Source organism: Penicillium vulpinum (assembly GCF_028829585.1).
Source record: "Penicillium vulpinum strain IBT 29486 chromosome Unknown utg000004l_segment0_segment0, whole genome shotgun sequence".
NCBI classification, from domain to species: Eukaryota; Fungi; Ascomycota; class Eurotiomycetes; order Eurotiales; family Aspergillaceae; genus Penicillium; species Penicillium vulpinum.
Genome location: NW_026643244.1, coordinates 2,736,314 through 2,748,814, shown reverse-complemented (window position 1 = coordinate 2,748,814; position 12,501 = coordinate 2,736,314). Strand labels below are relative to the sequence as shown.

At 47.0% G+C, this 12,501-nt stretch overlaps 4 protein-coding genes across 4 annotated transcripts; 2 read left to right on the top strand and 2 right to left on the bottom strand.

Moving 5' to 3' along the window:
* Positions 1-1,592: 1,592 nt before the first annotated feature.
* Positions 1,593-2,477, bottom strand: N7479_009532 (uncharacterized protein; the record flags this gene model as incomplete). The annotated part of the gene is made up of 1 exon (XM_057257225.1): positions 1,593-2,477. The coding sequence occupies one exon, from the start codon at positions 2,475-2,477 to the stop codon at positions 1,593-1,595; it is 885 nt and encodes a 294-aa protein (XP_057104683.1).
* Positions 2,478-3,330: 853 nt separating this feature from the next.
* clf1 (putative cell cycle control protein (Cwf4)) lies at positions 3,331-5,406 on the bottom strand (the record flags this gene model as incomplete). The annotated part of the gene is made up of 2 exons (XM_057257224.1): positions 3,331-3,561; positions 3,619-5,406. The coding sequence occupies 2 exons, from the start codon at positions 5,404-5,406 to the stop codon at positions 3,331-3,333; spliced, it is 2,019 nt and encodes a 672-aa protein (XP_057104682.1).
* Positions 5,407-5,852: 446 nt separating this feature from the next.
* N7479_009530 (U4/U6-U5 snRNP complex subunit PRP31) lies at positions 5,853-7,415 on the top strand (the record flags this gene model as incomplete). The annotated part of the gene is made up of 1 exon (XM_057257223.1): positions 5,853-7,415. One exon carries the CDS (start codon positions 5,853-5,855, stop codon positions 7,413-7,415), a length of 1,563 nt encoding a protein of 520 aa, XP_057104681.1.
* A 799-nt stretch (positions 7,416-8,214) lies between these two features.
* N7479_009529 (uncharacterized protein) lies at positions 8,215-9,047 on the top strand (the record flags this gene model as incomplete). The annotated part of the gene is made up of 2 exons (XM_057257222.1): positions 8,215-8,812; positions 8,872-9,047. The coding sequence occupies 2 exons, from the start codon at positions 8,215-8,217 to the stop codon at positions 9,045-9,047; spliced, it is 774 nt and encodes a 257-aa protein (XP_057104680.1).
* Between the last annotated feature and the right edge of the window lie 3,454 nt (positions 9,048-12,501).

The following is a 12,501-nucleotide window of genomic DNA, read 5'->3' as shown; positions in this document are numbered from 1 at the left end:
TCTGGATTTGGTAGTGAAGGTGGGTGGCCAGCCAACAAAGGTCTTGAAAGACCCTAATTAGAGAGTGAAAAAAAAGGTGACCGCCAGAGCACTATCTCATCTCGACCGAGGCAGTTGAGAGGGGGGAAAATGCTAACAAGCCACACTGATCTGAGCGAGTTGACGCGATAACAGACAACGTGAGCACGGGTTCTCGACTGCTTTTCACGCGATCAAGCGCGATTTCAAGTTGCTCAGGGCGAAACTGAGGTGGGTCGCGTGTCGGATGACTCGGCGACTTGGGATGACACAATCAAAGTTGTGGTTCAGGGGTGTCAACAATAGGATCACAGCACCAACGCGTTGGTCAAAGAAGATGTCGAGTAATCACAAAGGCCTGAGGCTGGGGGCGATCCGGTCGATACGTGCAAAAGAAAGACAGGCAAACAAACCCCGAGTAAGCGAATGATGGAGGGGTTGGCGCCAACGAAATGAAAGCTAGAATATCAAAGTGCACAGCACAAGTGTAAGTTCAGAGAGAAAAAAAAAGGAGAGGCAGAACAGAAACAGAAACCACATCCAGGTGAGACAGGGAGAAGGGCCCTCTCAACCCCCTAACGGAGAAGGTTAGCAGGCGGCTTAGGGGGGTTAGCGAACAACGCCATCCCTTAAGGGGAATAATTTCGTCATTTTCAATTCGTTCGGGTTTTTTTCGAAATCCATTTTTTTCCCGTTAATTTGAGTTATTTCACTTTGATTGGATTACAAAATCATTCCCGTGACTTTTGTTCGTTCTTATTGGTTATTTTCGAGCCTTCATCTATTTCAAAGAGGAAGAAGGCCCTAGGTAAGTGTTCTGGGTGTGGAGAGACTGGGCATACGTTTAGGAGTTGCCGATACGGAAGTTTTGATCTTATTTGTGTTGCCTAATGCGGAAATAATTGTTGTTTGCTATCATGTATGTTATCAGATTGATAGGGTGCAACTTGCAAAAATATATGGTGCGCGTAACCATATACCTGGGCAATGCCCATCCGCCCGTCCATGGGCGATGTCGCAGTCTATACATGGCCGGTCGGGCCCTGGGAAGTGGTCCCTTTTATTGGCTTGGAAGGGGTGCCTCTGAGATCGTGACCTTGACGTGCTACACTAGCGTTAGTTATAGCCGCGAAGGCATCAAGTTACAAATTATAGATTTCAGGTGATAGATAAAACACAAGTGTTATGGGAAGTGCAAGAAAGGATAATCTTATTCCTATATAGCTAAGGGCTAGTAATAATAGTTGGGCGGTCAAAGCCCGTCAGGTGACTGTCACCTGACAACAAGGTTGACATTGTGTGGTCCCAAGCAGAGTCTAGGGCCTAATATATATGCCGCTGCAATGACAAACAGATGTTCTGTTTGTCCTTATGATCTTTTGGCCTAGCGGTTAAATGATCTTATGTAATCACTTAGGTGTAGCGGCCTAAGTAAACCTGCCGTCCCGGCAGGATTACAATTGTAACTCGACTGGTACGTTGAATAAACTTGTCTCGTGATCACCAGTGCAGCCTACTGCACAATATAATATCGATATCGTCCGGTTCACGAAGTTAGCTGGGGAGGCAAGATCTCATGGCAAAGGAGTGAGTCCAACGAGATTGAGACCAGTTTTCGTTATGATCTCTCGGAGGGAAGCAATGTCAAATTCAAGCCGATCGCTGCCCTGGGAGCTCGAGGCAATTGCGCCGTTAAGAAGATCGTCTTTGGTGAGATAAATGGGCCGTTCAAACGGCCCATGAACCGGGAAAATTCGGTTGCTCCAGATCATAGATGCACTGCCTGTGGAGTTTCGTCCCCAGAGTTCGATTGTTCCAGCAACACCTTGTCTGCGCTGGAAAAATTTCACAAGAAGAACCTTGCGCACACTCGCCCCCACTCCTTCCAACCAAAGTTTCGCATCTTCAACGAGACTTGAACATGTCTGACTGAAGCCAACCTCAATAACGATCCTTGGTTCATGTAAGGTGGGACTTCCGAAGTAAGAGATAAAGGTATCGGGTTCTTTCTGATCACCGGTGTATGGAGGGTTGCTGGCAGTAACTCGCGGGCTTGCTGTTACCATGACATTGAGATGTTCATCAGGAGTAAGTTGACCGTTGATGTGCCAACGGGTCAGCTGTTGGCCAAACCACGCATGCGGGGCTTCGTGGGTATAATTCGGCATTTTCAGTGTGACAACTTTCCTCTGGGAGAACAATCCTTTCCGAACACGGGGGTACTTTGCGTCGATGAGGTTTAAAAGATCAATTGCAACATCACGATCCACCGAGGTAAGGACAACAAACGAGTAGACAGACTGGTTGAAGAATCCACTGTCGTGGATTATCGCCAATGCCTCATCGGCAGAGTTAATTTTGGTAAGAGAGATTTCTTTATCAAGGGTGTGTTCTTCAATGTCGCATGAATCTTGGAAAATACCGCTATTGGCTGGCGTGGAATCGAGTGGTGAACACATAATGTGCAAAAGAAAAGGAGGGGGGTGCTTTGCTGAACATGAAGAGTGCAAGTCGCGAAGTCAAGTACAAATGTGACCCGTGATCAAGGCGGAGAAGCATCAAGCCGGGGACGAGAAAGAGCTCGTTCCTTGACTATCACTTCTGGATCTCTCATATGATTATTTGATAATTAGTACTGTAGGATGAGGTCAGTCAATAAGGGCTTTTTCTGATGTTCATACGTACTTACTCATAGTGGTAGTCGCAATATATTTTTCAACAAAGCGTGAAGAGACGCGAGAGTGAGAGAAACAAAGGATACTAACATTTGAGATGTTTTGACTTTATATGTGTTACGGAAACGTAAATAGTCCACTGGTAAAGATGATGCTATTGCCCACTACTGCATAGCTACGTAAGATAAGCTAGTTAGTTAACTACATATGGACTACAAAGTCAGCCCCTGCCCCGGCTGAAGAATTATCAGCGGAGATGAAGGTGTTGCACAACATGACCGAGAGAATATGTAATAGCAACTGACGTGGTGGCTAGCATGCACGACATCTGTACCATACTCGCCTAGATGCAGGGGACAGTCCCATTTTGAGGACACTACATATCGGTTCGTGCCGCGTAACCGGCGACACCGATTCGAACAAATGAAAGTGGATGGTGCGATTTCATTGTCACACGCAGATATCGGACATGGTATTCTGGTCTGAGTATTATAACACATGAAGTCCGTCCCCATGACCATGTCATGCCATGGGTTTTGCACGGATGTTTCCATAATGGAAATGACCGAAGGTATCAAAGTAGGGGCGAACGTGGGAATCAATTGAATTTGGAAAATAATATATGCTACCACACGCTCTAGGACTGGCTCTGCTTCCATTGGTGTGCCTTTTGGAGCAGACGAGAAAGGTTGGCAGCAGATTGGTCGTCCGCAGGGAACACATAGTCCGTGTACTCCTCGTACTTGTCGTCCTCCAACTTGCGGCGCTTCTTGACAAGTCGGGGCATCTGTTTTTCGACCTTCTCGATATCTTCGGGCGATCCACTCGAGTGTTCGAATGTTCGCCAGGTTTGGAGAATTTCCACGCGCTGTACACGAGTTAGGATAGACCCAATAATTTGTGGGTTATGGAAATAATAACTTACCTCTTCCTTGAGATCCTTGTCTTTGAACACCTTGTGTGCCCGAGAAAAGACTGAACGGGCGCGGATTATTGCGTCTTCGCTGATCGGCTTCTCTTCTTCTTCTTCTTCTTCCTCCTCCTCGTCCTCGCCCGGCACAGAGGCCTCGAAGCGGGCGTAGTTGGACCATACCTTGACGTGGTCGGTCTTCTGGAGGAGACGTTCGTATAATTGTCGAACTCGTTCATACTCGCCCTCCTCTTCCTCAAAGTCAATGTAGGCCTTCCACACAAGCTCGGGCATGTCAAGTGTCGGTTGCTCGATGCCAAGCTCGTAAATAGCCCTTGTCCGTTCTGGGTCGTCCAGATTACGTTCCAGCTCCGCAAATTTCAACCACGAGTGGCTGTTGGAGGGGTTCCATTCGATTTGCTTTTGGAACAAAGTACGGCACCGCGAGAACTCGAACAACCGGTACTCAATGTCGATATAGCCACGGAAAAGTTTGTCTTTCGGGCACATTCCAATCGCCTGACCCAAGGTCTTCCGTGCTGCCTGTAGCTGCATTTGGCGAATCTCAAACTGTGCCTTCATGAGCCAGACTTTGGCAAATGTGAACTTCTTGTGCGGGATGATCTTCAGGCATTCCTGATAGATTTGTTCTGCGCGTTCCATCTCCTTCGCTTCCATTTCTTCCCACACAGCGTAAAATATCCAGAGATAGACATAACGCCGCCAGTGCCTTTTCTCTTGTGATGGGGGAATTTGTGCAATGGCCCGTTCGTAGATGTCCCGCACCCGCTCTGGGTCGCCCGAAGTTTCCTCCAATCGTGCAAAGTCGAACCAGATGTCATAGTTGCGAGGGTTCTCCTTGAGCTGCTCTTCATACTGCACTCTGCGCTTGGACAGAATCACATCTTCTACACCTTCACGATCACCGAATTGCTTTTCGAAGGTCGTGTAGGCCTTGTGAAGGGCCATAGCCTTGGACCGTGGAAGTCGGTCTAGGGCATACTTGTAAATCGCTCGTGCGCGCTCATACTCCTTTAATTTAGCCTCGAATTTGGCATATGCGGAGAAGAGCTTCTCGTCCATGAAGTCCTCCCCTAACGTTTCGATAGCCACACCATAGACCTCGCGAACCAAGTCACTTGTGCCATACTCCTCCTCGAAGCGGGCCCATTTGATCCAGTTTCGGGGTTCGGGGTGGACGACAGTAAACCGCTGGAAAATAGCGCGCGCTCGTTCGAATTCGCTATATCTCTTTTCCATTTTGATGTATGCGCCCCACGCACCCTCCTCTGGCTCCCATGACATCCATCGCTCAAACACCTGACGGGTACCAGGAATGTTGCCTAGTGTCTCCTCCATGTAGACATACTTATACCAGAGCTTGTCGATGCGGGGGAGGATAGTTACGGCGCGGTCGAGGAGGTTTCGAGCATGGTTGATATTCCTGTTCTTCATCTCAGCTTCGATGTAGCGAATCCAAAGCACCACCGATGTCGGATCGACGTCGAGCGCACGCTCGAAGATGGATCGCGCTCGGCGGAATTCCTTTTGTTCGAGCTCCCAGGCGGCATAGCGCATCCAGTTGTTCATGTTAATGCGGTTGCGCCGCACATAGTCTTCGAAATCCTTTCTTTTCCGACCCTGGTACTCGTGTAGTTCTTCAAGATCGGCAAAACGCTGTGTCGGCGCCTCAAGGCCAGGCTCTTGCCGGTCAACGGCCTCGCGGAGTAGTTGCTCCGCAGAGATCTGAACCGGCGCGGCGGCCTTGTTCTTGACCCGGGGGGGTCCACGAGAGGCCTCCATTGTGATGATGCTGTATTGACTGATCCCGGTAAAGAGGCGATCCGCGACTCGAGAGGATGTAAGGTGAGGTTCGGCGACCTGAAATTGTCGGATGAAGGTTGGGCAGAATGAAGGGGTTGAGAGTTCAAGCTGCCTTCACCAAACCGCGGCGATCGCTTTACTCAGAAATTGGCAGGGAATATTTTCACGACCAATCCAATGACGCCGAGAGTAGCTTGGACCCGTAGCTCAGAGAATCCGCGATGAAATCGCCGAACTGCGTGACTGGTCTTTATCGCCCCCTGCGCACCTAGCTTTCTTCTGACTAAGCACAACTTTTCTTCCCAACCTTAGGCTTTGAGAATATCATTGCTTTCTTTTCAATTTACCCAGTGGCGTTCTGGGACTACGATCATAAACACCTCAGCATACGGGAGCGCACGCGCCACAAAACCTTCTGAGCCAAGATGTCGACCGCCGAAGAGCTTCTACGCGACTTTGAGGATGATGAGGAGGACTTCGATATGGGCGAAGGCGAGGAAGTCGACGAAGAGCCCGAGCAACAGGAAGAGCCCAAAGAAGGCGCCGGGGTTTCCAACGAATTCGACCGCTCTATTTCTACGGCCGACGAGCTGACGCGCCTACACAAAGTCCTGCGCGACCATTACTCTATCCGATTCCCCGAGCTCGAAAGACTCGTCACTAATTCTATCCAATACGCCAAGACAGTTGCCATCATTAAAAATGGCCCTTTCAACGACATCAAGACATTGTCCACGTCATCGGAGAACATGGTCGGCGTCCCGCTCAAGTCAGTCTTGAACGGCCCGTCTCTGATGGCCGTTGCGATGGAAGCAACTATCACCAAAGGCCGAGAGATGACCGAGTCCGAGCTCAAGCTGGTTCTCGATACATGCGAGAGGATTCTGAAGCTTGATCATGAGCGCATCGCTCTCACTGCAAGCATTCAGTCTCGCATGAACCAGATTGCGCCCAACCTGGCAGCACTCATCGGAGCCGAAACGGCTGCACAGTTCCTCAACCAAACCGGCGGCTTGCTTGAGCTAGCCAAAATCCCCGCCTGTAATTTGGGCGCACAGGGATCACGGAGATCAGAAGGACTAGGCCTGGCGACTAATCACGGTGTTCGAGCGAAAGGTTTCCTCTACGATTCGCCACTTCTCCAAGATGTTCCTCCGGACCTCAGGAAGCAAGGAATTCGAATTGTTGCGGCCAAGATGGTACTCGCTGCCCGCGCGGATGTTTCCAATTACGCTAAGGATGGCTCTCTTGGAGAAGAACTGAAGGAACAATGCCACACACGACTGGAGAAACTGACGGAGAATTCTGCGCCAAACGCCGGTACAAAGGCTCTTCCTGCGCCCGATGACAAACCATCTAGAAAGCGAGGTGGTTGGCGGGCCCGAAAGGCCAAGGAAGCCGTCGCCATGACTGAACTACGGAAGGCACAGAACCGTCTTGCATTCGGCAAGGAGGAGGCGGAGGTGGGCTACGGTACTGGCTCTGGAACTGTTGGCTTGGGTATGCTGGGACAACAGGACGATGGCCGCATTCGCGCAACTCAGATCGATCAGCGCACCCGTGCCCGACTCAGCAAGAACAACAAGGGCTGGGGCACAAACACCCCCGCTAGTGGCACTGCTACCTCATTGCGTGGCTTTGGCCAGGGCGGTACAAGTGGCACGGCAAGTGTTCTTCAGGCACGAGGTCTTCGTGCATCTGGTGTCGGATCGGCTCTGCCTGGCGCCGCTGGTACCTCCAGTACTATCGCATTCACACCCGTTCAAGGCCTGGAGCTGGTCGATCCAAAGGTGCAAGCGGAATTGAAGCGCAAGCGCGACGCCGAGGAAAATCGGTGGTTTAAGTCTGGAACTTTCACCCAAGCTCCTAACCAGACTAGTGGCACTTCCCATGGTGGCGAGAATGGCGGTTTCAAGGTGCCTGCTATCCCACTCAAGAGAAAGGCTGATGCGGGTCAGGGCAAGATGGGCCCTCCACCCAAGCGTTGAGAGTTCATATGTTTTTCTAAATTCTCGCTTGATTGCTTTTCGCACTTGATTGTTTTTATCGGGTCCCAGCATTTTGACGGCGTTTCAAGGGGGAGATCAGGAGGGTTGACCTCGGGTCTATGATTTACGTGATACCAAACCGATTGTACATTAGTTCTGATAACTACAGACTTCAAAATCACATTATTTTTTAGAAAAAAACACCGAAAATATAGATAAATTATTGCATTAGAAAAAAAAAAGGAAGAAAGGAAAAAAAGAGGCTGAGGTTTGCCAAGAATTGCACCATCTCAAGGGAATTGCCCCAAGGATTTTACAGGACTTTGGTAGCCAACGGTTTAGGGCTGCCCCATAGCACGTGTATATTATAGGATTGAGAATATCGGAGTAGGATTTAATCCCGTCTGATAATATAGTCATAGACTAGTATATTTAGTACAGTAGACATGCCTAATAATGCCCAAATTAAAATAACGGACAGTCCAAATCTCCAATTCGTCTCCAATTCGCCCACATGGCGTGCCCTGTCTTGCCCAGCACACAATCGCCGTGGAATGTGGGACAGGATCTTGCACCATGGTAGCAGTCAGAATACTGTATATATAAACTGTCATCTGGCTCCAGTCCTTTCAGATCTTTGCGTACCTTATATATAAAATTTGTCTATATCAAACTCAGATTCGCCTCCCGTTCCGAATTTTTACCGATACTATTTATTACCTTGGCTTCAATTTCTTACTTCCCTCAAATTTGGAATCTTTTGAGTCACAAGTCATATTCACCGAGACCTCCAACAAACATGACGTTTAGCATAGTCAACCCAGTCCTCAGCAACGCAGTTCCAGCTATAAAAGCCCCCCCAAACAAGGGCAAAGACCAAAAAGTTCCAAGCACGACTCGACTCTTGCACCATAGCCATGTCACCACAGAATTTGATCCCTTGAGATTTGAAGCTGCCGCATCATTGCAACTGCAATTGCCACTGGAGAAAACATACCCAGAAACAGAAATAGACACACGACTCATTGCATCGCCCTACAATAGCGTCCCCCATCTGCTGGACATTTCCACACTGGAAAGACAAGACCGACTCTTCGCATTGGCGTTGGCATATCTCAAACCTATTCGCGATGACTATGCCACCGCTGAATACACAGAATCATTAAATTGGACAGAGGTGTTTGATTTGTTGAGAGCGTTCTCACAGGCAGAAGACCACGCCTGGACATCACAGTCGTATTATGTTGTTATTTTCCGGTCGACACTGTTGCCGGATATCGACTCGGTTCGTCTTTATGATCTTGATGCGCACTCTCACCAAGAAGCTATTGCTAGTGGGGGGTTGTTGAAGTACTGGTTCGGGGCAAAGAACGAAAAGCATCAGAATTTGGCGACTTGTGAGTATCGGACTATTATATCTTACTCTTTTTGACCTGTGGCTGATTAATTCGATTAGGTGTTTGGCGCAATCGAAACGATGCGAGACTTGGTGGCCGCGGACCTTGGCATGCTCAAGCAAGAGCGGCTGCTACAATCATGTATGAGCAAATTAAGTTCACGACGCTGAAGTTGGATATTGAGGATGGAGTACAGTCTTGGAAGCTGAGTGATTGGAAGGAAGATAAGGCATAAAGAGCATGGTTGGCATTAGCAAGATTAGATTATTGTTGCATTTGACTGGAGTCTAGAATGGAATGACATTGTCAGCCTGCATATCTGCATATACAGTGTTTTATCTATAGAGGTTTGTTACAGCCAGTTTACGTATGCGTGTAATATCCACATGCTTATAGGCGCAGTGTATTCGGAGGTTATTTGTGGAGGTGGCCGGCGTATATACAGGCAAATTAGTATTGAATTTGGGAGGTGGTTGTGACCAAAGCCCATCATATTTGCTCGGAAATCAAGGCACTGAAAGCTGTCTCAAAAGGATAGCTAACAAGATATGACAGTATCCTGGCGATAGGCAATATACTACATTGTTTCACTGAGGTGTTTGCTGCTTGCTCCGTTTGCCCAGACTCTCTTCACCCCTCTGTGACTCTGTTTCTTTGCCCTTATGGGGCTATATAAATGGCTCCATGACAGTGAGTTTGCTCTCCATCTTTAGCCACCTACCTATTAGCTGTTTATAAACATATATTTATAATTCAGCATCAAAAAGACATCCAGGCATATAAAGTCAAAGCATTAGTATCCTTTGTTTCTCTCACTCTCACGTCTCTTCACGCGTCGTTAAAAAATGCATTGTGACTACCACTATGAGTAAGTACGCATGAAGATCAGAAGAAGCCCTTATTGACTGACTTCATCCTACAGTACTAATTATCAAATAGTCCTTGCTATAGTGTGCACTGTTGAAGTCTAGTGATGGTGGGCTCACCCGTTCCACTGAAAACAAGTGCCACACATGCAACATGGTCTATGACATGGGGCCACTTTTATCGTCTCTTTTGATTATCTCTCTCTCTCGGCCTGCATATAATACGTTGCATATCATCCGAGAAGAGGAGAATTGGAGTATATACTGTTACTGATCACACCTGCAAGCCAGAGAGCAGCCCAGGTCACCTTCAATATTACGGAGAGGGCAATCTTGACTGTGAGTACGGCTGGAATCCCTTTGACCACTGGAAGGAGACAATATCGGTTGATCCTATATCCCTTCAGGATCTTTCTAATGCTCCACCTACCACGTTACTGCTGAAATAGCGTTTACCGTTTCAGCCATCTATGACCCCTTTGCTCCATCAATCTACATCAATCTACCCTTGACGTCATGCTTTCGACAGAATATATTTTGGCCAGAAATATCTCTTCTATCCACCTACTCTCTGTCAACCTGGCCTGCATGGCCGATCGTGCTGGTTTCCCAGCTCCCATACTCCCAGCGACTCCTGCAGGGGTTGCAGCGTTCAATACTGTGGGTCATGCACTGCAGTGATTGTTCCGCTTACTGTTAAAGCTCACAGGGCAGTATACCAGCCTCTATACTGGCCGAACCTCCAGATGCTGAGGATGAGGCAATCCCAAATGTCGCCGCCATGATCCTTCTCCAAACCGTCTCTCAATCTCCCCACTAAAAGCTAGAGTCGATAATGAACCACATGCACTTCGTATGCCAATTTAAATATACGAGATTCAATGTGTCTATAGATGAGGCGACCCCGTCAAGTCTCTTCAGCAGATCTTGTGCGATGTTCGATGTCTGATTATTGATGAGAAATCAATAGGAGGGCTTGGCATGCTCTTCTGGGTGAAGCAGCATTGCCGAAAGATTGTCCGGCGTTGTCATAACCGGCACCTTGGAGGGCTGTGAGGTGTCGTTGTCGGCAACTTCTTCTATTTGTTGGTGTCCAGCCGAAGTTTTCAGATACCAAGGTGCATGCACTCACTCTGCATTCCGTGAAGTCATCAAACTGTTAGACAAAAGACAGCCTGGCATAGGTCCAGAGGGAAGCAAAACAGAAGATACATACACAATATCTTCCCAGAAGCTGGCAGATTATAGTGGTGAAATATCAAACCATATCCTCTAACCGGCCCTTACATTTTTTTACAAAAATTACAGACCCTCCTAACGGAGGGTCCGCCACCCAAACGGAGGGGATCACCCAAATGTCAGATTTTTCATACTTTTTACTTCAGCATCAATTTACTACCTTACAACATAGTAAATTAATTAATTAAAAGTAGTAAAGATATCAATTAGCTATTTTACTACTAGAATACAGAAAAAAATCAATTCCCCCGGCGTTTCTTAGCTCTTCTATACTTCCTGATTTCGATCAATACCTTCTTCCACTTCCGCATCGTTTTTTCTTGATCGGCTTTTTCGCTCAATTTATACTCTTTTCTTTTTATTTCTTTGACCTGACTGGCATTGATTATACCGGTGATCGGTATATAACGACGAGAGGCGTCGTATCGGGCGTGTCGTGCTCCTATAATAGCTTGTATAGAATCGAATTCCCGCTGTAGCTGGTAGGCTAGTGTAGCCTATATCTCAGCCCCCTTTATAAGCTTTGTAAGCCCTTCTTTAAATCGTAAAGAATTGGGTGTATATTGATTGAGACGGTAGCTAATTCTTCTCACTTTTTCAGCTGTTTTTGGTGTACTGAATTCAGTATATTGAGATGTTATTGACGGGGTACTCGATCTTAATGGATTATTAGGATAGGGATCGTATAATGTCAATTCGTCTGTAATTAGCGTTGGATTAATAGGCCAAAGACCTGTCAATTTGAATCTAAGCTTAATTGTATAAGGACGAAAAGTCTTTTGTCGAATCTCTGCAATAGAGTGGAGGAATTTATCCTTTGAGAACTTACGGCAGCCAGTCTTTGTAGCAGCTTCAACAGCCTCACTATACCAGTGTTTATAGACACTGAATACGCCTATATCTAAAGGCTGTAGTATATAGCTGGTATACGAAAGTAAAAAGAAAAGAATAATATTTTTCTTATCACAATATTCGATAAATTGTTGTGTTACGTAGGATCCAAAACGGTTACACAGAATAAGCCTTTTTGCACTAAGGGTACGATTTTTTGTCCACTTATAAAACAGCTTAATCCACTGGAAAGCGAGAATATCATTGATATAGCTAGTATCTGATATTGCGATATATTTGTCTGCTTCGATATTATCAAACCAGCGTAGGAGAGTTTGTTTTGCGCTTAAGATAATAAGCGGGGGACAGGTAAAACTATCAGCTGAAATAGCCTCCAAAACAGTAACAGATTCACGATTTGTAATAGATCCGTTAAATAGCTTCTTTTTGGGCTCTCTGGTAATAATAAATTGATCGCGACCGATACCGATTTGAAAGCCAGTTTCGTCAAAATTGTAGATATCTCGAGGGTTGATACCGTTTTCTTTAACTATATATATATAGTTTTTAAACCACCTCTGTACCACAGATTTATCAAGTGCAGCAGCTCTTTCAATATCAAGAGCTCTCCGGCGGCGTACGTAGTACTTAGGATAACGTTTAAGAAAACGTTTTAGCCAATAGTTACCGGTTTATAGAGGTTCTGTTAAGGTGTCTTTGTGGTCGTCCTCGAGAATTGAATTGGCAGCGATT